Source organism: Lagenorhynchus albirostris, chromosome 12, assembly GCF_949774975.1.
Source record: "Lagenorhynchus albirostris chromosome 12, mLagAlb1.1, whole genome shotgun sequence".
In the NCBI taxonomy this organism is placed as follows: domain Eukaryota; kingdom Metazoa; phylum Chordata; class Mammalia; order Artiodactyla; family Delphinidae; genus Lagenorhynchus; species Lagenorhynchus albirostris.
The window spans coordinates 1,752,843-1,776,843 of NC_083106.1; the positions used below are offsets into that span (position 1 = coordinate 1,752,843).

The following is a 24,001-nucleotide window of genomic DNA, read 5'->3' on the forward strand; positions in this document are numbered from 1 at the left end:
GCCGCCAGCGAGGTGTCGAGAGCACAGACACAGAAACAAGGCGCGTGGAGGTGACGGCTCACCTCGCCCACTCCCGCCTCCTGAATCATCAAGAGCCCGGAGCCACGAAGCTGTATCTGCGAACCTGGTATCTGGGGCATGTCTCCTCCCAGGAAGCTGCTGCTTCCTGCTGACAACCCTTTAACACCATAAAGACTGTCTGCTGCCCCACGGGGCATCCAGCAACCTGTGCTCCCCCCTCATCAGTGTACCTGCCCGGAGCATCCAGGAATCGACGTTCCCGGACTAGTTTTTACTTCCTGTTAGCACCTTAGCTGTAGCACCTTTCATGAAAAACACATCCCAGGTGGCTAATCTACGCAGGTAATAATGTTCTTTTAACGCGCAGCAAAGCCGGGGCGCCCTCCTCCCTCTGGCTGTGAGCGGGCACGTGGCGGGGCGCGCGTCTCGACGGGAGAAGGGCCGCGAGGCTCCTCTTACTTGCGACGTTGGGGCTGGAGCGGTGGTCAGCCCTGTTTTTCATCAGCCTGTCGTCGCCAGGCAGCTTCTTTGGTTCGCTGTATTCTGCCCAAGGCATCTGAGGGCTCTCCGGGGACCCGTTTTGAGCTGAATTGTTATAGAGCTCAAAACCTTCACTCTTTGGTCGGGGTTTACCTGATCCACGACGATCTGAAACTGAAATCAAAACGCCTTCAAGACCTGTTCCTTTGTTCAAGATCTTATCTTAAACACCGCTTAGTCTTAAAGGAAAGGTGAAGCTACAAATACTTAAAACTCCACAAGTAAGAATCTGTTTCTACCAGAAGAAATGAGGTGATTTTTATATAAAAGTAAAATCTTTCTGAAGAATCTCTAGGCAGTTTTCAAAGGAAGCAACATTTAAGGGTCACTGACGAGAGAAACTGCTCTTTCAAAGCTCATTTTCTCACTAGCGTACCTGCTTAGGCACCAGGATTACTGTTAAAGTGACTCTTCTGGCTGAAACATCAACTCGCTTCCCTCAGTTTTTAAAATGTGTCTTAATTCCTTTAATCACGCAGGGTTGCTGTCCGCATCGGGAACCGCTGTGTCACCGCTGTGATTACTCACTCTTTACTTTTTAGCTTTCCTGTCCTCTCACTCAACGGCCCTGACCTATTATTTATTCCAGTAGTTTCCCCCGTTGGTCCTAAACTCATCATCTAGTCTGCTTCTTTCAAGTGACTATAAACTAAGACATCAGACAACCAATATGCTAAGTACCATGTCATGAACAAAGCAAAACCGCAGTGCCGTGCGGAGGCCTTGTGTTTGTCTGGCCCAGGCTCTCAGCGCTTCGGCTGCAGTCACTACTAGGCATGGGCTCCGGGCTCGCCCCGGGCACCGGCTCTGGGGAGGTACACAGCCAGCCAAGGACATGCAAAGTATGTGGGGATTTCACAGACAATGGGCATCATAATGGTTTTCCCCTGGTTTCTCAACTAATTCTTTACAAAGCCCCACATTTATACTGATTTTATTCTGAGGTTTTTGATGTACTACAAAACCACGGTTCCCACCAACGAATTATTTATTCAAAAACTGAGCTTTTTAGTTAAAGTGAACTCTCTACATAACAGTCATGCCCTATCTCAGGGCACGCAAGACTGAAACAACTATTCGTACACACGCGTGTAAACATTCCTTCGGGAGAGGATTCTACTTGTTCTTTGAAGGCTTTATATCCCGTGTGTGTTTGTCTGTCAAAGATGAAAAGTCATTCCTCCACTTACTACCGACCAAGTGCCCCGAGTGCTGCGGGCGTGTGGAACGTGCGGGGTCCCCTGCAGTCACCAGGCGTGTGCACGTTGTCAGTGGCTCTTGCGGGGGGGAGGCCCTAATAAACTACCACCACCATAGCGCGACCGGCCCCAGCAGCCCACGATCTAGTAATCCTGGGCACCGCGCTCAGCCTCGCGTCCTTCTTTAAAACCGGGGTAGTAACGACAACAGGGCCTATTCCACAGGGTCTGTGAGTATTAGACGAGGCCACGACCGGAAAAAGCCTGGCACACGGCAGGTGATCAGTAAGCATGGGCTACGACTGGCAGCAGTCAATGGGGGCGGCGGCGACCCGCAGTCCTTACTTCTCTGCATCATGGGCGACGGCTGATTGAGCAGGGTAGCGAGACCGTGATAAATGGCTCCTTGCTTTGCTACTTCCAGCGTCACCACGGAGCTTGTCCTTGTCATCAGTTCTGCTGCCCTGGGAAGAGAGCACCACGGCTGTAAGAGAAGTGATTCAGGCGCCCGTCCTGTCACCACGGCAGCTTGCGGTCAGGGCGAGGCCAGCACGCCCGCCGGCCTCACCCGCCAGCCTGAGTCAAGTTCTGACAGACTCCCTCCCTCTGACTATCAATAAGAACAGTAGATGACTTCCAGAAAGTTCAGCAAGTGCTAAGAGTCAAAGAAACGTATTCAGACTAAAATACATAATTTTCACGTACCCTAAGACTTTTACACTTAGAGAGGAAGGGCATAGTTTTTAGCATGGTTTTTCGTCTTCCAATTCCAAAATTTAATATGAAATATCCCTAAAAAGTGCTCTTCTTAAGCTTTAAACAAATAAAGAAACGATACCTTTCTTGAGAGAGTCCTACCAGACTCCGTCCATCCACGCTGAGGAGCTGGTCACCTGCAGCCAGCCGCCCGTCCTGAGCACACCCGGAAGGCATGCGGACAGGAGAGGAGGGGGGGACAGCAGAGGGAGAAGGGGGGAGAGGAAGCCAACGGGTAAGTACGCGCAGACTTGGGTTTTCCACAGACTAAAACAGCCGGAACATCGCATGTCGTCTGTTAAACACACGACGCACTGAGAGCTGGCCGCTTTAAGAGTCATACCCACCACGTCAGCAGCACCTCCTTTTACAACAGACTTGACGTAGATTCCAAGTTTGTCTTGACCAGCACCCTAAACAAAAACAAGGTGGAAAACACCGCACTGAAAATACACAGTAAGAAACGTAAAAATAAAACATGCATATAGATGACTGTAAGTAAAGTCTTAGCTATTGTTTTTACATGAAAATTAGAATTGCGAAAACTATATTAATAGAATTAACACTCCGGTAAATATAAAGAAACTAACAGGAAATGCACCTACTTTGTCTTTCCAAATTAAGAAAAACTACTTCTGAAAAATCAGTCAATCACCAGTCAGCTGGCGAGGTGACCACGACCGACCTGCAGTCCTGCAGGCAGAGGTGAGTCCTGGCGGCACAAGTGTACGTGGGCCACGCTCGCAGCAAGCACTGCTACTCACCTCGATACAAGAGCAGCTCACCAGAGGGTTTCTGCGTTCCAAAGCTTACCCACCTCCCCTTACGCCCTTGAAGTTTAAAATCCAAAACAAGGAAAACCTTCTTGTGGCAAACAAGAAGAGGGACTTAGGTAGAGACAATTATGCAGAAAATGCTCTACACTGCTGCAATTTAAGGATCACGCGTTGTAACCCTAAGGAAGTCCTGAACTACAAGCACCAGCCCGCGCACACGCGCGCGTGCACTAGCTTCACTGCACGTTACATCACGGACGGGCAAGGAACCTCTGTGAGGCGGATGTAAGAAATAGATACAATTGCCTTACAGAATCGCCAGTGTTCTATATTTGGACGTTACAACTACACCGTAACATCTGAATTTCAGATAATTTATTAGGGCCACCAAAGGAAGCATTCATACGTATGAAACGTCATTTGGATGTCACTACCAATATTCTACAACTGAGAACGTATTTCTCAGCTCGAACCTCAGTACTTATGAAATATTGTATCACAAAAGCAAAAACATAAGGTATCACAGAAAGGTATAAAGATAGTTCAACCAATGACTTAATTGACACCCATTTTCTACAACACTCTGGAACTCCCAAATTTCCACTTGAAAACTTAGTTTTCCCTTTAGTTAACAGAACAGGGTGAAAGAGGGCAGTCTGCCCAACCTCCCGCCTCAGGGAAAACCCAGCAGGGGTGCCGTTTTGTGAGCCTAAGAGCAACTACCACTTACCTCTTTCTGAAGACCATACACACTGCCTCAACACAACAGCTCCACTCCAGGTTTCCTGGGGTTACATTATCTGGGAGCTGATTCTACAAAAGCTCTACACACGGTAAGTAAAATCCGTATTCTCCTCAGCAGCTCCTGACCCTCTGGCTGAGGTTTCCCGACTGTTCCCCTCAAGACCCCTCTCCGTTTCTGTCTGTCTATACGTCGACATCCACCACCCTGCCTCATTACACATCTCCTGCCCGGTCCAGACACCCAGCCACATGCCCCGAGGACTCAGCTGGCCCTTCTGCCTCACGTAAAAAATTACTGGCATACTGGGGAAATACTGTACTTTTCTGGGTACATTTGAAATTTCACACACACACGTGTGTGTACGTATATGTATATATAGTCACTCAATAAACGGGAACTTTCTGAATTTTAGCCTATCGCTTAGCAAAAAAGCAATAAATACAGCTTTCATCTGACTTCCCTTGTGCCAATATGGTTGCCTTGAACCTGAGGCCTAAGATGATCCGTGGGACACTACTTCTAGGGCAGCCCCCCTGCCCCATCTGTTAAAGTGGGCACCCCTCCTATATTACCTAATTAAATGACTCCTTCAAATAACATTCTATACTTCGATGTAATCTATGACTAATTACCTAATTGGGCTGTTTGAATAACAGCTGCGTTCATTCCGCAAATAGTCACTGAATGCCTGTACCACCCTAAGCTCTCTGGGTACGTGAACGAACAAAACAGACACCTCCCCGCGTCCCCACCCCCAAAGGAGCTCATATTCTAGAGTAGTTTTCTTTGCGGATGTCAGATAATATTTCTGACCGGGGTACTGAAAATCCCTCTTTCTCTTTTTCTGCAAACACTGCGTGATTATTTCCTTGTAACAAGGCCAGATTTTGGGGGAAAGGTTCTAAAAGCATAGTTACTTTTTTCTTCTGCTCTCTATTTGACTGACTATTAGACTTCAAAATCCCAGTTTTTAGTGTGAATGGACACACTACATTTTCACAAGCATTAATTTTTGGGAATGCAATACTGTCCTTGTAATTTAGATAATAAAAATTGTACTTTTAATAAGATAGTCAATCACTACTACCTTTGACAAAAGAAATCTCTAGCAGTAATACCAATTAAGACAGTACTTTTAGTAACTGATGTAAACAAAATACCAAATACATATCTGGATATTTTAAAACAATAAATCAAGCCCTCCTCCCCATTTCTGGTATGAAAGATTATTATTAATAAAGGAAAAAATCTCATTTATTTGGACAAATTAAAGTGATAAGAAAACTTTAATCTTTTTAAAGTCACAAAATAGAAAGTACAAGAAAACCATGAAAATGCTGTTCTGCTTCCTCCGGATAAACCAAGAACTCGCAAACGCGCTTTTCGCTGCATACCCGTCAGGGCCTCTGTTAGTCACGGCTTTCCCTCCAGGAAGATGCCCCGGCTGCACGTCCACGATAAACTGTAGCTTCACTACATTATTACTTCCTGTCTTCAACCTCTTCCTTTAGACCAGTAATCACACGCCTGCGGGTAACTAACTACCGGGCTCTAGGATCTCAGGACCGCTCTGTATTTTAGACAACTAATACGCAGGCCTGAATTCAGCAGACTCCACGTGAGCTGCAAGCAGCACTGAAACAACCCCAAAGCCTCATGTTTTTAAACAGATAATTTATTACGCGTTACATGCAATACGAAATTTAATAAATCTAAGGTTTAAGTATTCAAGTAACCGATCCTGTAATAGATATTTGAGAGCATCATTTAAAATTTTTTTTTATTGAAGTCACATCTTTAAACAAGCATTAGTTTACATTATAAATTTCAGAAAAATTCTGGCAAAATGAGGAAAACTCTCCTTAAGACTCACCCGCTGGCCCCCTCTATCCAACCTGCCTTACAAAATTCCCCTTCCGGAAGCGCACGCCTCCAACAAAGCTCTCCTGACCCAGCAGGTCACCAGCTATCTGTCAGTGGGCACCCAAGTTCAAGTTCAAGCACACCACGCCCACCTGATTGCCCTGCACATCCCCCCTCCCACCCCCGGCTGCCAGGTCCTTGCTTTTATTTATGCTGTTCTCACCACACAAAACGACTTTCGGATGCAACGGCTCTGCCAAAATCCTTGTATCACTGGACCCCTAGGCCCACCTGCCGGCCCACTCACCTTGCCAAGGCCAGGCAGGATGCGACCTCTCGCTGGCTCACGTTCCCATGGGATTTCCTGTGTTCCCTCAGACGGTTACAGGCGGCTCCTCCCCTAGCTCCCTGCCAGGGCCGCTTCCCAAAATCCCTGCAGTCAGGCTACAACAACGGGGTCAACTCCTTCTTTTAAAAACCCTCTCTGGGGAAATCCAGAATCTTACTGAATGAATACGTTGGCAGGCTAAGAAGCAGCTGATATGTGCGTTATCTGGGAGCTGGCAACACAGCACTGCGGAGCTACTGGTGTAAAAAGTTAGAAACCTCAAGCATTTCTGAGACACTCGGACCCACCGCTGTCAGGCAGCAGGTGACGAGGAAGGCATGGCGCTGAAGAACTGCTGGACTTACTGCCTCGCATGACGGGAAGTTACCTAAATTCTAAGTCACAGCCACTCCTTTTAGTTCCAAGTAAGTTCAATTTATGCTTCCTTGTCACAAGGAAGAAACGAGAGGTCATGATTATTAGAGACCTCAATTCAGAAGACCACGAGCATCTAAAAGCTCTACTGAAGGTTCGTCATAAAAACTGACTTTAGTTAAAAGTCATCAACAAAGCACCATGATAAAACATGATCTTTTAAAAAGACTCTCGGGGGTAGGGAGATACATAAGTAATATTCGAAGACAGGGGTCCCCAACGGCCGGGCCGCACAGCAGGAGGTGAGCTGCGGGCGAGCGAGGGAAGCTTCATAATCCGCTCCGGATCCCCCCATTGCTCTGATCCACCCCCACCGCTCACATCACCGCCTGGGCCACCCCCCCAGTCCGTGGAAAAACTGTCTGCCACGAAACCGGTCCCTGGTGCCAAAAAGGTTGGGGACCGCTGCTCTAAGAGGTATCCAAACTTTGGTTGGCATTTGAATCTTCCAAATGTGGTCTCAACCTCGCACTATTTACCTAGTGAACATTCCTTACTTAACAGAGCACTCTGCCTACACGTCTGTCAGCGTGTCCCTTTCTGCAGACTGCCTGTCTCTATGGGGAGGCCCTTCCCTCTTTCCAGGCTGGATCTCTCCCATCTCTCCTTATTTGAATCTTATCTGTACTTCGTGGGTAGCTCATGACTATAAACTGGCCATAAAAATCTGTAAATGCAACTGCTGTACAGACAAATTACAGTCCCACTGGTAACTACTTTAGAAAAACAAAATCAAAGATGAATATACCACCTGGAGATGAAAGAACTCTACGGAATTTCTTACACTCTCTCTCTCTCTCTCCCTCTCTCTCTATAAAATCGCCATGGATAGTTTAGTTACTTTCCACCCCAAAGACCGCAATCTTTGAGCAACGCTGAGGTGATCCAAGGCCTCAATCTGGCCAGAGCAGCCCTGGCTGGAACGGCCCCCGTGACTGGGGAGACGGGGAGCTGCTGAGCTGTGTGGGTCCCTACCCACTACCATCTGTATTGGGAACAGGTCAGCTCTTGGAAAAGACATAATCGTTCCTTAACATTACAGAGCGCTCTGCCTCCCACCCCATTTCATCTGAATAAAAATAAGAACGTTATAGACTATGATAAAAAAATGAATAAAGCAAAATTTATTAACTCCAGAAATATTAAACCACTTATGTCTCATTTCTACACAATAATGCACACACTAGCCCGGTAAGACTGAACTTTAAAAAAACTTACTCGACATATTCTATTAAGTTCCTCTTTTATTTACATACGCCCAAAATTAAAATTCATTTTATGGTAATTCTACTTTTCTAATTAAGAAATGAAAACGGAATCCACAAGTTATACCTTTTTGCTGCTACGTACCAAGGCATCACATCTGTCATTAGAAGAATGTAAGGATGAGCTGCCTAAGCACTGACCAAAAGCCAACAAGAGGAATATATGCAGAGAGCTTTCCAGACGCTCGCTGGTGAAGGCACGTTAGGCGTGTCTGGCGCGGCAGCCACGAGGTCCAGGGGCTGCTGAGCGCTGGGATGCGGCTCGTCCAGACCGAAACGTGTAGCTCAGTGCAAAGCGCACCCAACTTCAAAGACTGAGTACGCAAAAGAAGAATCTAAAATGTCTCACTAACGACTGATATGACTACACGTTGAAATCATAACTACATAAAAGAAGACACACTATTAAAGTTAATTTCAGTTTCTTTTATTTTTTTAAATGTAGCTAATAGAAAATTCTGAATTACCTACACGGCCCACGTATTCTATTTCTATTGGACATCACTGCTCTAAAACTATAAGCTTTTCATGGCATACCTATGTTATTAGTAACCAAAGATACTAGCAATCATCTATAATTATGCAGATAACTGTGTAAAAACAAGGTCTAACTGCAACACAATATATACGCCAACATTATACACCCTGATTTCCAACGATGAGAAGAGAACCACAGTATGATAAATAAATATATAAAGAGTAAAGTATTTTAAGAATTACTTGCCTAAAGTTGTCTAAACCGGCATTTGAAAAGATATTATTGTATTTTTGGTCCATGTTATTTGTAAAATTAAAATGAACAGAATAAGCATAACCCTTTGGAACTATCCATTCCTCACCTGACAAATCAAATTCCTTTTTAAAAACTGCCTTCTGGAAAGCAGTGATGTGTTCCAAAGGCATCAGGAATTACGGATTTCACTAGACACAACTTTGGAATTAAATAGTAAAAGTCCATTTAAAAAAATCAAAACCACACTTTCCCTTCCAGAGGCACTGATGAGGTAACACGCAGTACAGCACTCGAGCTGCTGTTTGGCATTTGTGGCTTTTAACGTATCGGGAGGTTAGAGAATGGGGACCACACACACTAGCCAGGGGCACAAAAGAAGGCAGAGGGCTAGATCCTCAGTCCTGAAAAAAGCAGTAAAAGTGAAATAACACAGGTCACGCCTGTGTGGTCTCAGTATTTAACCTTAAAGTGCATCCTGGAGCTGCTCTCGTTTCCCTTAAAAGGGAGAAGGAGGCTTGAGGAGAAGGAGTCTGAGAGGAGGAGGAGAGAAGGAAAGGGCAGAGGTTGAAGGGGGTGAAGCAACACCACACCTGGAATTTACCTGCAGAATAGGTACACGAGAGAACGGCGGTCAGCTGACAAAAATGATGCCCAAACAGAACGACAGACAGCAGAAGCCGCGCTGCGCTTTCCCCAGAACTGAAAGAAACACGCACCTGTCGGTCAGCTGCCTGATGTATCTGATGAGAACTGGCTACAAGTTTAGAAAAGGCTGCTCCCAAATATCTTGTTTGCTCTAAATCGTCTAAGGCAGCTTGGGAAAGACTGAAGCACAGGTGCTCTCACCTCCCGCTCAGAGAGACTCAATCAGAAGGAACCCCGCTTCAAACATTCCAGCTGCAATGTCTGAGTGAGTGTGGGAGTGTGATATGAGTTACAGCATAAAAACATCATTAAAACACAATCCCCGCCCCCACCGAAAAAAAAAAAAAACAAAGGCAGCAGCAGGAGGAAGACAGACTGGCCAGCCACAGCAGCATGGATTCAGCCTATTGGTCCCGGCGTGGAAACAGCCTGCACCCTGGCGAAAGGCTTTCAAACAATCAGTGGGCTGGGCTGCCCTGAGAGCCAGGAGTATTTAAAACTCATCAGGCAGATTCAGTACAACGCTCTGCCCACCCGCCCCTTCCTCAGTGTTCGGAGCTGCTTTAGTTCTAGTCAGACAAGAGTTCTGATTCATAAACTACGAAAATTCAGACTAGAGTTTTTAAAACATTGTCAGGCTCTCTCTTTTTGGTAGGCATTACCTTAGTTCTGAAACAATCAGTTTTCAAACTCATACCCGAGACACTCTCCACCCTAGCAGCCCGGACGGCACTTGCGTGGTAAGCGCCCTTTCTGCCAGAGACGCGCGCTCCAGGGTCAGCTCTGCCCATCTTCTACCGTTTGCATAAAGCACAAACAAACAACGCTGTGTCATCTATCTTTTCACTCTCCGTAAAGTAAAGGAAGCAAACCACACTGATTCTGAACCCCAGTTCAGATGGGCTGCAGGAGGCCTTGGAGCCCGGAAGCGTGGGCGCATGACCCAGGGTGCGAGGAGCGTTCTCCAGGGCGTGAGGAGGGTTCTCCAGGGTGAAGGGGCAGCTTCCCCAGGAGCCTCAGAGCGTCTGTGGCTCAAGAGTGAGACAAGGAAGGTGACCCGTCGGTTCCTGCACGGCTCAGGCAGGTGCCCCGGGGCTGTCTGGGCCTCGCCAGACTGGGCTGCTCCACAGCCAATCCCTCCACCCGGGGACCCTGCAAATACCGTCGTTCTCTGCGTGTACCAACCGCCACGTGAAAAGAGGGCTCTGCTTTACAGGGTTAACGTGACTCTTCCGATTACATTATTTTAATATTGTAATTGAATTCAGTTATTTCAGTGGACCCAAGAAGTTTGCACGTAGGCCACTGCTGTAAATGTATAGGTAAAACATTGTTCTTTTATATAATTTACTATTAGGACAGAAATATAAAACACTGTTTCCAAATTCATAAGCCAACAGCCATGCAGGGCACTCGGTCGTTTCGCACAACTTAACGGAAAGTTATTCCTGGCATGTCCACGGGAGAAATTGCAGTCACCTGGTACTTTGGAATTGATCTTAAAAGGGAACTGAGAATTTCCCAACTCATTTCTTTGACTAGGTCTTTCCCACCTGGTCCCAATAAGGTCACTAAGGAACATAGGGTGAAGGTCTCAAATTCCTTAAACTGTAGTTCACACCCGCTTTCTAAGGGGTGAAAAGGCAGTGTGATCAATAAACGCTGCTTTTAGCCTCTCCTTTTTAAGGCACAGGAATTTTATTTTGTGTTTTAAGCTAAGATTTAAAGCCTTAAAAACCGTATATAGTCAAAGCACAAACTAAGATTCAATTAACCATTCATTTTTAAATAAAACAGTAAAATATCCTAAGTACCTTTCAAATTGTCACTTTTATGCTCACTTTTAGAAAAACCAGGCTTTGGAGAAAGCCTGCAGGAAAAAGCACCTAAAGCGGCCCAGAAGAAGTTGCATTGTGGCGATTCCTGCACGTCCTGGGCAAATGCTGCAGCAGCAGCTACCAGTGTCTCAAGCAACTTTCACTACACTACAACCGGCAGGGGTACATTAATGGGTTTTCTTGTATAAAAAGTACACAGAAGCCTTAGAGCTTCACGAACCTCAGGAATCCACAGTGCTCAGCTACAGAGCAGTAAACATCTGGGTGTGTAATCACGAGCTCCCTTACACGGCTGCTGCACGGGCGAGTGAACCCCGGACAGGTTGAAGCACGTTACCGTGGAGGGAAAGCAGACTCTAAAGAGAACATCCGCGTCCACCACGGCCCCGAAGAGACTCACCACAGACTCTGCTCTTCCGACAACAGAGAGCCACGTTTTGGCCTCTCGGGCGCACCAGCTTCTCCAGCTGAAACACAACCGTCTACCTCCCCCGGTGGCCACAGTGGCACACAGCTGGCCTCCCAAGGCTCGCCACCACGAAGCTGAGCCGGACGCCACAACCCGGACGGCACTGAGCAACTGCAGCCAGACCGGTGCAACACTCGGACTCTTACGCAACCGGGCAAGCTCAGAGTTTCATTTACTTTGTACTTTATCAAACTTTAAAAAGAGCTAGAAAAATAAAAAGGAGGGAACGGTTGCTATTTAAAAAATCCAAATTAAACAGCAAGCACTGTGCCGGCCCTCAGCTGAGTGAGAAGTAGCGCCCCAAACGTCCCCAAAGCAGGGTTTCACAGAGTGGACAGCGCACGACGGTTCCAAGGCATCTGGATCCCATAAAACAGCCGCAGCCTGGAAGGGGCGTCGGCGGGCTGACATCAGAACCCTGCCCAGGCTCACGGCCGCGAGGCCACATGCTAATTAGGAAGAAGTAAAGAAGAACGGAGCCGAACACAAAGGCCGCAGGAGCTCACGGAAAAGACCAAATCACAGACGCAAGCAAGGGTGACGGGGGTAAAATTCAACACGGCGGCCGCGGGCTCTTCTGTGTCTAACAGGAACAAAATGACAGGTGGCGGCACCGCGTGATCCTCAGGGACCAGCTGGAAACGCCCACAGGCTCCTCTCCCCAAGACGCGAGGTGCGGGCGCACTGAGCGTGTGGCGGGAAGCGCTCTGCTCCGGGCGCCCACCACGGAGGACGCAGAGCTCTGCGAGCACCCCGGCTGCCCGCGCTCGCCGCACGGCCTTGGACTCTCCCGAGGCCACCTGCGCTGTCATGAGGGCTGACACTGCCCTAGCCGGGCATCAGGCACAGAGCGGCGTTTCAGCAACGTGGGCCCATCACAGGACTTGTTCACTCCTGCTCAACATTCCTTTGTGAGCACCAGAGAGACTACAGCTCTGCTGGAGAAAAAGCCATGGAGTCCACAGGTGAACTGCTGGAGTCGTGTCTCATTGTAAGAACAGACATTGACACACTTTTTCATGCCTGAAAACGGCACGCCATCTGGTTACTAGAGCTTGCTCTTACCCCCTTCGAGCACCCTATGCCTCTGACCCTCCCTCCGAGTTCCACACTCGGGTATCCGGCGATGCATGCGATAAACGTGCTCGCTTGCCCAGCTCAACAGGCATCCACCCAGCTCTCAAATCTAACACGCTCAAAACTGAGCTCTCGATTCTCTCCCTGCCAAAACGTGCCCCTTTTCAGGAGCTCCACCTTCAGTAAACACGCCCACACGCCCAGCTGCTGCAGACAGACCCGGGATACACTGATATCTCTCTCTTCCACTCACTACACACACCCCGTTCAACAGCCAAGGTGAAAGCTGCCATTCAACGAATACACATCAGCGCCCAAGACGCACCGGAAGCTGGCAGCCCTGCAGCGGCGGACGCGCCGGGGCCCGGCAGGCGCACCGGAAGCTGGCAGCCCTGCAGCGGCGGACGCGCCGGGGCCCGGCAGGCGCACCGGAAGCTGGCAGCCCTGCAGCGGCGGACGCGCTGGGGCCCGGCTGCCTGCAGGGGTGTCTGTCCCAGCGACGCCACGCTGGTCCACAAGTAAACGTGCTGCCGCGGCTGCCCGGCCTCCGTCTCCGCCGCCACCTCCTTCCCCCGCTGAGCGGACACTCCTCCCACTTGCAAAACCAGGCGTAGCTCCCTCACTAGCCCCTGGCTGCACTTCTGAGCCCCCCGGACCACGCTCTCCAAGGCAGGAGGAATAAACTCTCAGGACTGCACTCTGACGCCACCACGTCTTACGTGAGCCCTTCAGTGGCTACTCCCTCTAAAGCCTGAACTGCAGCAAGCCCTCGGGCTTCTTGGAATCAGCGTCCTGGGGACCCGGCCACACGCCTCACTGACCACTGCCCTGCCCGCTTTCCCGCTGTGACCACACGCCCGCGGAGCGGAGCGTCTGCCCGCTTGGGCCCCACGGGGGCCTGCAGACCCTGCTGCCCGGCGTCCGGCCTCGCCTGCTCTCGGGCCGCCTCCAAGGGCTCCCCTTGCCTCCGCGCGCTGGCCCCGGGGCCGCAAAGCCTGTGCCCGCCCCTCCGCCAGGTTTCACGGCTCACCCTCCGAGGTCCAGCGCACGAGGCATCTCCTCGGGGGCCTTCGCTGACCCCGACTCCGCGCTGGCAGGGAGAGGGCTTCCTGCGGCTGCTCTTCACCGACCCCGGCCACGCACCTGGCGCGGCGGAGCCCTGGGGCTAGCGCCCTTCGCTCCTGCCTCTCGCCGGCAACCGCAGGCACGGGGACAAGGCTGGACGGCGACTCCCAGCCTGGCTCCTTGTCCTAGCTGCCCACGGACACCTGGCAGCCGGGCGAGGCCAGAGGCCGGCCAGAGGGGGTTTGGGGGGCGCTCATGCGGTGCCTCACTGTTCGCTACGCTCAGGACTCGGGCCAGAGGGAAGGGCCCAGAGACACTTAAGTAGATCCTACTTAAACCTACAGAAGACAGGTAGCTTTGTACTGAAAGAGATCAGGAGAATTTCAAATCTCAAGTAAGACACGTATCTGAAATAAGATTTTTATATACATATATACATGTAAAAATCAGAAACTGCGGACGTTACATTTTTCCTGTATACTGGAGTATGGTGGGGTAATTTTTATCCTAATAACTTTTTTCCCGCCCTGAAAATGGGCATTGGACTCGCTGAGCAAAGAGGAGAACAGTCTGCGGCCTGTAACTTCCCGCTCACATCCCCCAGCGTTCTGAGCTGTGGGCCCACCTGATCACGACAGGCGGGAAACATGGCCCACGAGCGGGACCGCATTGGAAGGGGTGAGCGTGAGTCCTGGCCTGCGAGGCTCTGGCCTGGCTCCTTGGCCTCCTTGGGTGAGCCCAGGTGATGCTGTGCCCCAGACCACACCTGCCTTCCACGTGCTAATGCAGAGGCTCAGCTCCTCTGGCTGCTTCAGTCCCAGCGCTGTGCTGCCTCCTGCACACCAAGGCCCTCTGGCTGCTTTAGTCCTGGCGCTGTACTGCCTCCTGCACACCAAGGCCCTACAGTCTCGGTTGCACCATGTCCCTTCTTCCTTCCAAACCCTTTCGTTTCTCTGAGAAACAGAACACCCCACCTGTCAACGGAGAGTCTTCAAAATGAGCGAAGGCCCTCTTTCCCCTCCGCTCTCCCCAGACAGGGCCGTGCCGTGCGGTGCTCCCTTGCTGCAGTGCCCGCGTGGCGCGTGCACGCGGCTCGCGGCCTCTAGGACCCCTGCTGCCAGGAGCTGCAGCCAGCGGGGGGCCAGGGACCCGGGGGCCCGCTGCACACGGACACGGGAGCAGGGTGTCGGGTCCCTCCCGCCCTGGCTCCCCGGGAGCACCACCTGCCCAGCTTGGGGAGCTCGCACCCTGGCCCGTCCGCGGAGTAGTCACCCCGGGAACGCAGCGAGCCCGGGGCTCCATTCCCACGCCTTCGCCCCCTCCCAGACGCAGAACTGGACGCGCAGCTCGGCCCCGACAGCTGCTGGTCCAAGGCCTCAAGAATGAAGGCTGGCAGCCCGGCCACCACCTGTGCCGTCCTACCTTTGCCGCGACAATGCTGAGGCCCATCCCGTTCTGCTTCTTGAGGGTCACCGTGATTACTTCCGGTTCTTTCCTCAGAGGCTGAGCCTAAGAGATGGAAACAGGACTTTACCACAGGCCTGAAACGCAAGGACCGCCACTCGGTCACTCGTTTTCTCTCCGGTAGTGGGGAGAGGAAACCAACGGAGAGTGGAAAAGGAAACAGTAAAAATCAGCGAACACAGATACTCCTCCTGGAGTGACCTGGAAAAGTAAATACCAATAGTCTTGACTCCAGAGCCTTAAAGAGGAATCATCACAGATGCTATTTAAATGTTATGTAAAGAACTTAATTTATAAAATAAAACTAACCTTGCATTACTATCACATGAGAAAAACCTGATCATAAAACTACATTTTTACCTTATTATCTTTCAGCGCCAATTACTAGGTGTTTTTTAAAAAAGAAATTTACACTTACTTTACACTGTTTATGGGGAGGACTGCACAAACAGTGACGGCAGAGATGATCTCACATCTCTGTCTCTTAAGGAAATTCAACAGCAAAAATCCAGCGGCCACGGGCTCCAGACAGCGGGACCCGAAGTTCTGCATGATGCTGTGAAGCCCGTGGCCGGGGAGTAAGTTACCGACCAATGAGACAGGCCAGTTTTTGAACAGATCCACCAACACATGAGCAAGTAAAATTAGCCACTGAAGTTCCATGTCCTGTACGTGTCCTACCGCACGTGAAAGAGCCAACGAAAGTGAAGAAGAAACTCCCAGGGCCCACGCTGACAGAATTTAATCAGTTAAACACGTAAGTATGCAGGCATGTGGCCAAGAAGTGGTGACTGTACACATGGCTTGTTAATTCAGAACCAAAGTCTGGATGATACTATTTTAAGGGAAATAAATAAGATTAGGTGACAAAGCTTTTTAAAATATCAAGACCTGAAATCTTCTCAGGGATCCATGAATCAACTAGAAAGTTGAAAAGAATCAGTGATTCCATCTAAGGCACTTGTTTTTCTATGACGTCTGGGAATTAGAAATTGCTGCTGCTGTTACTTGCTATGAGCTGAACAACAGCTAGTAAAGAGTATTAGCGGCACATTCACTGTATCGGTACTTAAATGTGATCTACTTGGTGTAACAGCAATCACCAACTAATTCAATTTTTGGAGATGCTCAAATCTAAAGTTTGCTACTAAGCAAAAATAATTACTTTGAATTTAATATACAAAACACATCACACTGTTCACCTGACATTAAGCGTTGTCACCTTACATACTCTGGTTTTCTTAGAAATCAGGTAAGTACTAGGCACAATGTTTCGAGTAAGGAATAAGTTAGGACACCACAAGGAAGTTTCTAAAGCTTCAGTAGACTTGTGGCTGTTTTGCACAGACGAGAATCCCTGAATCTTGGCCTGGGCACACTGGTGTCAGGGCCAGGGGACTGACTGCCACGTCCGTCGCACGTAGCACACGGACCCTGCCCACAGTCACCTGCCCAACGTGTGGTCACTCTGCTTGGCTCCCCTGAACCCTTACGTGGCTTAAGAGGCAATTACATTTACGGTAACGTTTAAGGTAAATGGAATGGAACAAAAGAGTTCTGAAAGGAAAAATTTCATTTGTTTGTGTTTTTCCTGGAATGACTTGCTCGTGTACGTAGCACATGACAACTCTGGCCTGGCACCACTTTCTAAGACAAGGAAAAGCACCCTTTCTTGTTTAAATCTCTGTGGGAAGCAAGGCAGAATTCTCCCTAAAATCTATGAGGCTAGTGAATGCCGGGATGACCGCTCTTTCAGAAAGATACAAAATATTAGTAAATGATTTGGCACACATTTGAGACAAGGCAGAACTTACTAGAAAAAAACAAAATACTTTTACCAAAGAAAACTTTTCTAATAAAACCCATTGAGACTACCATATTAATACATATTTTAAATAGGTATCATGGTTGATGTAACTGTGGGTATAAGTATGCCTTATTTTTAAAAGTACCATTTGTTTATAGACAAAACTATACAGACATGGCCTGAAAATAAAGAAAATATTTTCAAATCGTAAGGCACCCGCTTCTTTTCCTTGTCCGTCTGTCACCGTCACGATACTTGCCAGTTCCGTGTTCTCCCGCGTAAGGTGACTCTCATAATCTGCACCTTCAAAATATATCGTCCACGTGCCTGGCGAGCGCGGGTGAGGAATTAACCTGCAAAATCCTGCGGAGAAAACAGGCAAACTGTTAAGAATGCAAAGCACACGTCGGACCCATAATCTTCAACAAGGGAAGCAACCGAAAGCAGCAACTGCATGACGCCTAATGACATTTATTTTCCTGAATTACTTTTACTCTCTCTGAAAACGGCATCATCAGACATTTAAAACTGCGTATTTGCTTCGGTCCAATGGAATTTCAGCACCAAGCAGAGAAGTGAAATTGGTCTCCCCTCTTCTTTATTCCGAAGACTTTTTCTCTTACATCGATGAAAAATTACAGAAGTGCACGGAAATTGCTTCCTTGCAGACTGGCCTGCTCTGCTCAACTAAGAGCTCCTCAGTCACGCTGAGAATCTCTAACACAGGAGAGGAAAGAGGGGCCAGAGAACGGCACCAGCACAGACGTCTGCGCACAGGCTCACGCGCTGGGGCAAACGATTGATTCCACTCGTGTAGCAATTCTGGGGTAGGACTGGCCTCCTTCTCATCACTCTTTGCCCACATTTTCTGACAAGTCACACTCACTTAAATTTCTTCCAAACGAAAATTTAGAATCATTTTATACTGTTTTAAAGAATATCTCTGATATGTTCATCAGGGACAAATGACATCTTTACAACACTAAGCCTACGTCATTCCTCATTTGTCAGATCTTACAGAGTTTCTCAGAGATTTCGTGACAAAGTCAGATCACGCAGGCCCTGCACAATTCTTCTTTTCTCCAAAGTGGTCTTATTAGCAGCAGCTCACACTTACGAAGAGCACACTGCTTGCCAGACACGCCCTGGTCCCCACGACCTGGGTGCTGGGGGGGTGGGGGTGGGGGGGCTGTTATCTTTGGACAGTTATGAGGTTGTTTGTGGCAGAGGGAAAAGAAGACATCACAAATATACTCAATTAAAATACGGGCACAAATTATTTTTACTTAGTTTTAGTCCTTTCTTTCCAAAAAAAAAAAATCACTGTTTCAATCCAGTTTCATTGAAATAGTACTACAATTTACTTCTCTTTCCCATGCTTTAGGGAATCATAATTCTCACGGTTTTGAAACGTCAACAGTTGTAATTTTCTAATTTTTTGAACATCAGGTTTGCATGTCTGGACCATATGCACACAGACAGTTTACTTTCTCAGCATCAGGAACGCACCTCAGGTCAGGTATGAGTCTGTGCTGGTTTTATAGCTTCTCTCATAGAATCGTATCACACGAAAAAGCCAAAGGAACATACGTTGAGAGCACACAGCAGTTCTTTCTTTGGCTTACAAAAAAACTGAGCATGAAGAATTAAAACCGCTGACGTCATAGAAGAAAACACCCAGTTCTCTGTAAGTCTTACTTAAAAGCGGCTTTGTACTTGGCTACATCATCATCTAAGATGTACGAAAAGAGCGTGGGGCCGCCTAGACCGTGAGGAAATACACACGTACGCCCCACAACGAATCATTCGGGAAAGCCTAAGGGGAAATCACGGAAAAAATGGCATCGTGCAGTCAGGATGGCGCTGCCCCCGGGCTGGCCAAGCCCCTCTCCGCAGTACCTACTGTGGAGCCGGCAGCTGGGTACCCAGCACGCCTAGCACGTCCCACGGGGGCTGGTGAGTCAGCCTCCGCAGGCTGATTCACAAGGCCCTGAAGAGCAGCTGTGCCGGCACGTGGCCCCGAAGGCCCTCTGCCCGGCACTGAGCAGGCGGAGAGCGGGGACGACCGCCAGCCCGTCCTGCTGGACGCACACAGACGGCTCACACACTGGCACCAAGTGTCACCGAAGACGGGCAGAAGCACGGAGGGGGAAGGTGGCAGCGGCGTGAGGGAGAGGCTGAGTCCACAGGCAAAGGGGTGCTGGCTGGAATTTCAGAAAACAGGGCCACTGCCGGGAGTCAGACAGCGGGGAGCGGAGTGGACGCGGGAGCGACCACATGGACGCACAGCACACGGTCCAGTACTGGGAACGCGGCTCGCGTGCTTGCAGGTAGGGGGCCAGGACTGGCAGGGGATGGTGCCACGCCCAACTGCAGGCGACGGGGACGTTCAGAGCAGGAGAGCAGGAACCAGCCTGGCGGTGAAGGTGCAGGGCTGCTGCGTGAGTGTCAGGGAGCCCACGGGAGCAGGGAGGACACCCCAAAGCAGCCCCACGGCCCCAGAGCGGCTGCCCTGGCCACCACTTCCCTACCCGGCCCCCCGCTCAGGCCACTGTGGCTCAGGGACTCCCGCTGCCCGACTGAAGCTCTCTCAGACGTGCCCGCAGCCCGCACCCTCCCTCCCGCCCCGCCTGTCCTGTCCCAGAGCCAGGGCTGAACTGAGGGCTCTGCCAGCCCACCGCTGCCCCCGCCCCTTCATCCTGCACACACACCGATGCCTTAAGAACCACATCCCACCCTGCCTGTGCTTCTCCCAGGACAGCACCAAGAGCTCAGTCAGCGCTCCGGGGAGGGTTACAGACCCGTCTGCCAGCTGCTGTGCAAACACATTTTGTTACAAGCAGCAGCCTTTATAAAATGAATTTTTAAAACGATCAAAACCTTTGAAGATGTAAAGACCTACTGTGGTGACTGAAACATTCACTGAAGTTAAAAGTCACACTAAGTTTATATATTTATGTATCTACGGACCTTAATTTAAGCAAAAAAAAAATAATAGAAAAGTTAACTCCTAAATTTTGCTTCTCTTCTGCTACTCATCTGAGCTCCACATTACACAAAAGCAGCAGACGAGAAGTGAAATCCGGCCTAATTTAAAAGCTCGTGGCTCAGGTGTAACTGTGGTAGGCAGACCTCATTTTATCGCACTTTGCAAAGACTGTTTCCCCTACGGATGGAAAGGTCTGTGGCAGCCCTGCCTCAGGCAAGGCTGTCGACGCCACTTTCCCCACAGCACCTGCTCCCTTCAGGTCTGCGTGTCACATTCTGGGAATTCTTGCACTCTTTCAAGCTTTTCCATTATTATCGTGTGTGTCACGGTGGCCTGTGATCGATCTGTGACGACTCAGACTTGCTGAGGCTTGGGCGGTGACCAGCATTTTTCAGTGATAAGGTACTTTTTTATCGAAGGCACGTCCATTGCTTTTCAGACGTACTGCTCCTGCACGCCTAACAGACGGATTACAGCACGGTGTGAACATAACCTCCGCACACGTGCTGGGAACCAGAGCTCCACGTGCCTTGCTTTCCTGCGGCGTCCTCTTCATCGCCGTGGCCTGGAACCAGACCCACGGCGCCTCCGAGGTGGGCCTGCGTCTTCCTCGGAACACATCAACAAGAGGGTGGACAGAGGGCACAGAGTATAGGCGGGAAGCGAGCTGCGCTGTGCCGGTGCATCGGCACACACGCGCGTGCGAGCTTGGCATCGTGACGTGCACGGGCTCGCCCCGTGCCACAGTGCCAGGGGCTCCACACTCAGCCACCTGCTCAATCCTCAAGACAGCCCCGTGGGGTGGCACCGTCGACACGCCCACTGCACGGGGGAGGTCAAAGGCGACAGTGGGGTCAGAGCTCCGGCCGTGTGGTTCTAACGCTGGTGCTGTTCTTGCCTGCTCTGCTCTGGGGGCACCAACACTTACGGTTCGCGCTAACGGGGCCGATGGAGCTCCCAGGCTCTCACAGAACCCAGGAGGGAGGGGCAGCCAAGGTCCCTCCTGCTGTAACCTGACACCAGGCAAGCTCGGGGTAGCCGGGGCAACACCCAGGACCCCATGGTCTGCACGCCTCTGACCCCACGCCCCCACGGGACGCTCCCTTCCAAGCCGCTGGACCCCCAGCTTTTCCAGCACACAGGGCGCACACAGCGCGGGTGGGTTGACCCGCACGAGCGCAAGGCTCGCCTGCATGCGGGCCGGCTCGGACGCCGGGCGCGGGCGCCGCCACCCACCTCTCTGGCACAAAGGGTCCAGAAACTCCTGTAAGCCGTTTGGGATGTTTCTGACAACGTCGCAGGAGTAGCCGTCCTCGGGCAGAAGGAACGGCAGCTGCAGGTCGGGGTCCTCCTCCAGCTGCACCTCCCGCCCGTCACTGCGCGCCAGCTCGTCGGCTGTGTTCTCCGCCACAGCCGCCACGCGCTCCATCAGGTCCTGGGTGGGAAGCAGACACGGCTGAGGGCACGCTCGGAGGCGGGCGCAGCTGACCAGCAGCCGCCAGAAGAACGTCTAAGCACGCGTAGCGTGGCTACACGCACACGCGCAGGGAGAGTGAAGTCTACCAACAATTCAAATCAGTCTGCAAAGCAATAAAACACTAGTACAGCACACACTCTTAATATGTCAGCTTCCATATTAATTATTAATTTCCAAAGACCTGTAGTTTTAAACAGAAAGAAATTCTTCGACCACAAGAAAACGGTCTTTTTCCCTTCTCAAAAATAGTTTTTTCCTTGCACAATTTTTTAACATCCATTTGCTAATAACCTTATTTTTACACTTAACGGCATCGGAAAAATCTCACACAATGTTAAATGTAAAAAAAACCAGGACAGAAATATCTATTCCCGGCTTACGCAGGTTATTGCCTTATTATGGGTTTATGGGTGATTCTTGTTTAAAAACTTTCCGTTAGTGAGATAACGTACACACAGGACAGTTCACAACTCCTAACTGTACAGCTGAGCACACGAACGCTCTGCCCCCACCAACCAGCCCGCTCGGGGGACCGAACCACACCCACTGCGAAGCTGCCCTCACTGCCCTGTCCTCCGTCCCCGAAGTCTCTGCCACCCAGGCTTCTAACCCGCGTCCTCCTGTGTCCCCGAGTCCGTGCAAAGGGAAGCCCAGGGTGTAGAGCTGGTACGTGACTTCCTGCATTGCTGGGCAGCCACGTTAGGCTCCTCTACCGGACTGCGACACGGTCTATTTGCGGACAGGTAGTAGTTTCCAGGTTTGGGCGATTCTGTACCTGTCTTCTTCTGTAGGCATAAACCCCACACTGGAGATCAAGCCATCCATCCAATTAGGTTACTTCTCTACCGAATTCTCAGGGCACATGCAGCATTCCTCTCTATAGAGAGCCAGCTGCAGCACGTACTGTTTTCTGTGCTTCTCACCCTCTGTCCCTTCTAGGAGGCATCCCAAAATAGCAGACTCTGTTCTGGACAAGAACCTGGGTTTTACCAGGCAGACACCTCTGCACAGGTTGGGGAGCCCCTGCAGCTATTGCTGCGTGAACACAAGGATGGCACTCGGGGTCTCGGGTCACAGCGCCGCGCCCGAGAACTCAGATGTCAGGGCAACTTCCTCACTCCCCGCCCCGGCTTTCCAACCATTTTCCAACAACCTCAATCCCCGAATTAAACCCCTTTCTACTTAACATGCTTATGTAGTTTCCACTTCTTGCACCGACCTCTAACTCATACAGACATCAATAGCAAAAGTGACCTCGTGAGACGACCAAGTGAATGATCTTACTTACTAAAGAAATAAGGGAACTGATTACATAAATTTTCCTTTTTCTCCACATTTCCCTGTGCAGACACGGCCCGCATGGAGTGGCAGTGTGGTGCTGTCGTCACTTACTGTAGGGACAAAAGGCTCATCGGGTGCACAGTGGTAGTTCTGAAGTAAGGCTTGAAGCTGCAGCGAATTTAACTTGAAGCAGGTACTGTTTATATTTGGGATGTCATCGGGTGCGTACTTATCCATCGTGAGCAAAGTGGTTGCCTAATTTGGAATGAGCAACATGAAAGATCATGATTTAAAAGTATTTCATAAATATTCCCCTTTACATAACATTTGTAAAACTGCAATAACCTGCTAATTTGATTTTGAAATGCAGGGTGTTTTTAAGAAAATACAGTTCCATTAACATTACCTATATGTGTTAAACTGAACTCAAAGCATCGTAAAGGTTTTTAGATGAACTGTTTTATTAAAATATATATTTATAATGAGACTCAATAATTTATGTTCAGAGAGCATTTAAAACTTCTTAGAGGGCTTCCCTGGTGGTGCAGTGGTTAAGAATCCGCCTGCTGATGCAGGGGACGCGGGTTCGTGCCCCGGTGTGGGAGGATCCCACATCTTCCCACAGAGCGGCTGGGCCCGTGAGCCATGGCCGCTGAGCCTGTGCGTCCGGAGCCTGTGCTCCGCAACGGGAGAGGCCACAACAGTGAGAGGCCCACATACCGCAAAAACAAACAAAAACAAAAACAACAAAAACTTCTTAGAAACTTCAACATTTATATAACCACTAAGATCACCAATTACTAAGGTCTGAGTAAAATACCACCGTAATGACTTCTTTTTTAAAAGATTTATTTATTATTTATTTGTTTAATTTATTTATTTTTCGCTGCATCAGGCCTTAGTTGCAGCACGTGGGATCTTCGCTGAGGCACGCGGGATCTTCCGTTGTGATGGGCAGGCTTCTCTAGTTGTGGTGCGCGGGCTCCAGGGCGCGTGGGCTCTGTAGTTTGTGGCACGCGGGCTCTCTAGCTGAGGAGCACAAGCTTAGCAGTTGCGGCGCGCAGGCTTAGTTGCCCCGCGGCATGTGGGACCCCAGTTCCCGGACCAGGGATCAAACCCACGTCCCCTGCACCGTAAGGTGGATTCTTTCCCACTGGACCACCAGGGAAGTCCCTGTAATGACTTTTTAAATAACTCGCTGATTCAATGAAAGTAAGAGGGCAGACAC

The 24,001-nt window shown here is 49.8% G+C and overlaps 1 protein-coding gene across 10 annotated transcripts in view; it reads right to left on the bottom strand.

The window, feature by feature from the left end:
* Window positions 1-24,001, bottom strand: part of AFDN (afadin, adherens junction formation factor) — a 138,535-nt gene that overhangs the window by 21,580 nt on the left and 92,954 nt on the right. For all 10 annotated transcript variants that reach the window (XM_060168315.1, XM_060168317.1, XM_060168316.1 and 7 more), the window contains 8 exons: window positions 22,885-23,028; window positions 21,252-21,450; window positions 17,286-17,389; window positions 15,178-15,264; window positions 2,864-2,929; window positions 2,599-2,672; window positions 2,106-2,224; window positions 481-675 (listed from right to left, as the gene is read on the bottom strand). In XM_060168315.1, coding sequence (XP_060024298.1) covers window positions 481-675; window positions 2,106-2,224; window positions 2,599-2,672; window positions 2,864-2,929; window positions 15,178-15,264; window positions 17,286-17,389; window positions 21,252-21,450; window positions 22,885-23,028 — 988 coding nt within the window. The remainder of the gene's footprint in view (window positions 1-480; window positions 676-2,105; window positions 2,225-2,598; window positions 2,673-2,863; window positions 2,930-15,177; window positions 15,265-17,285; window positions 17,390-21,251; window positions 21,451-22,884; window positions 23,029-24,001) is intronic.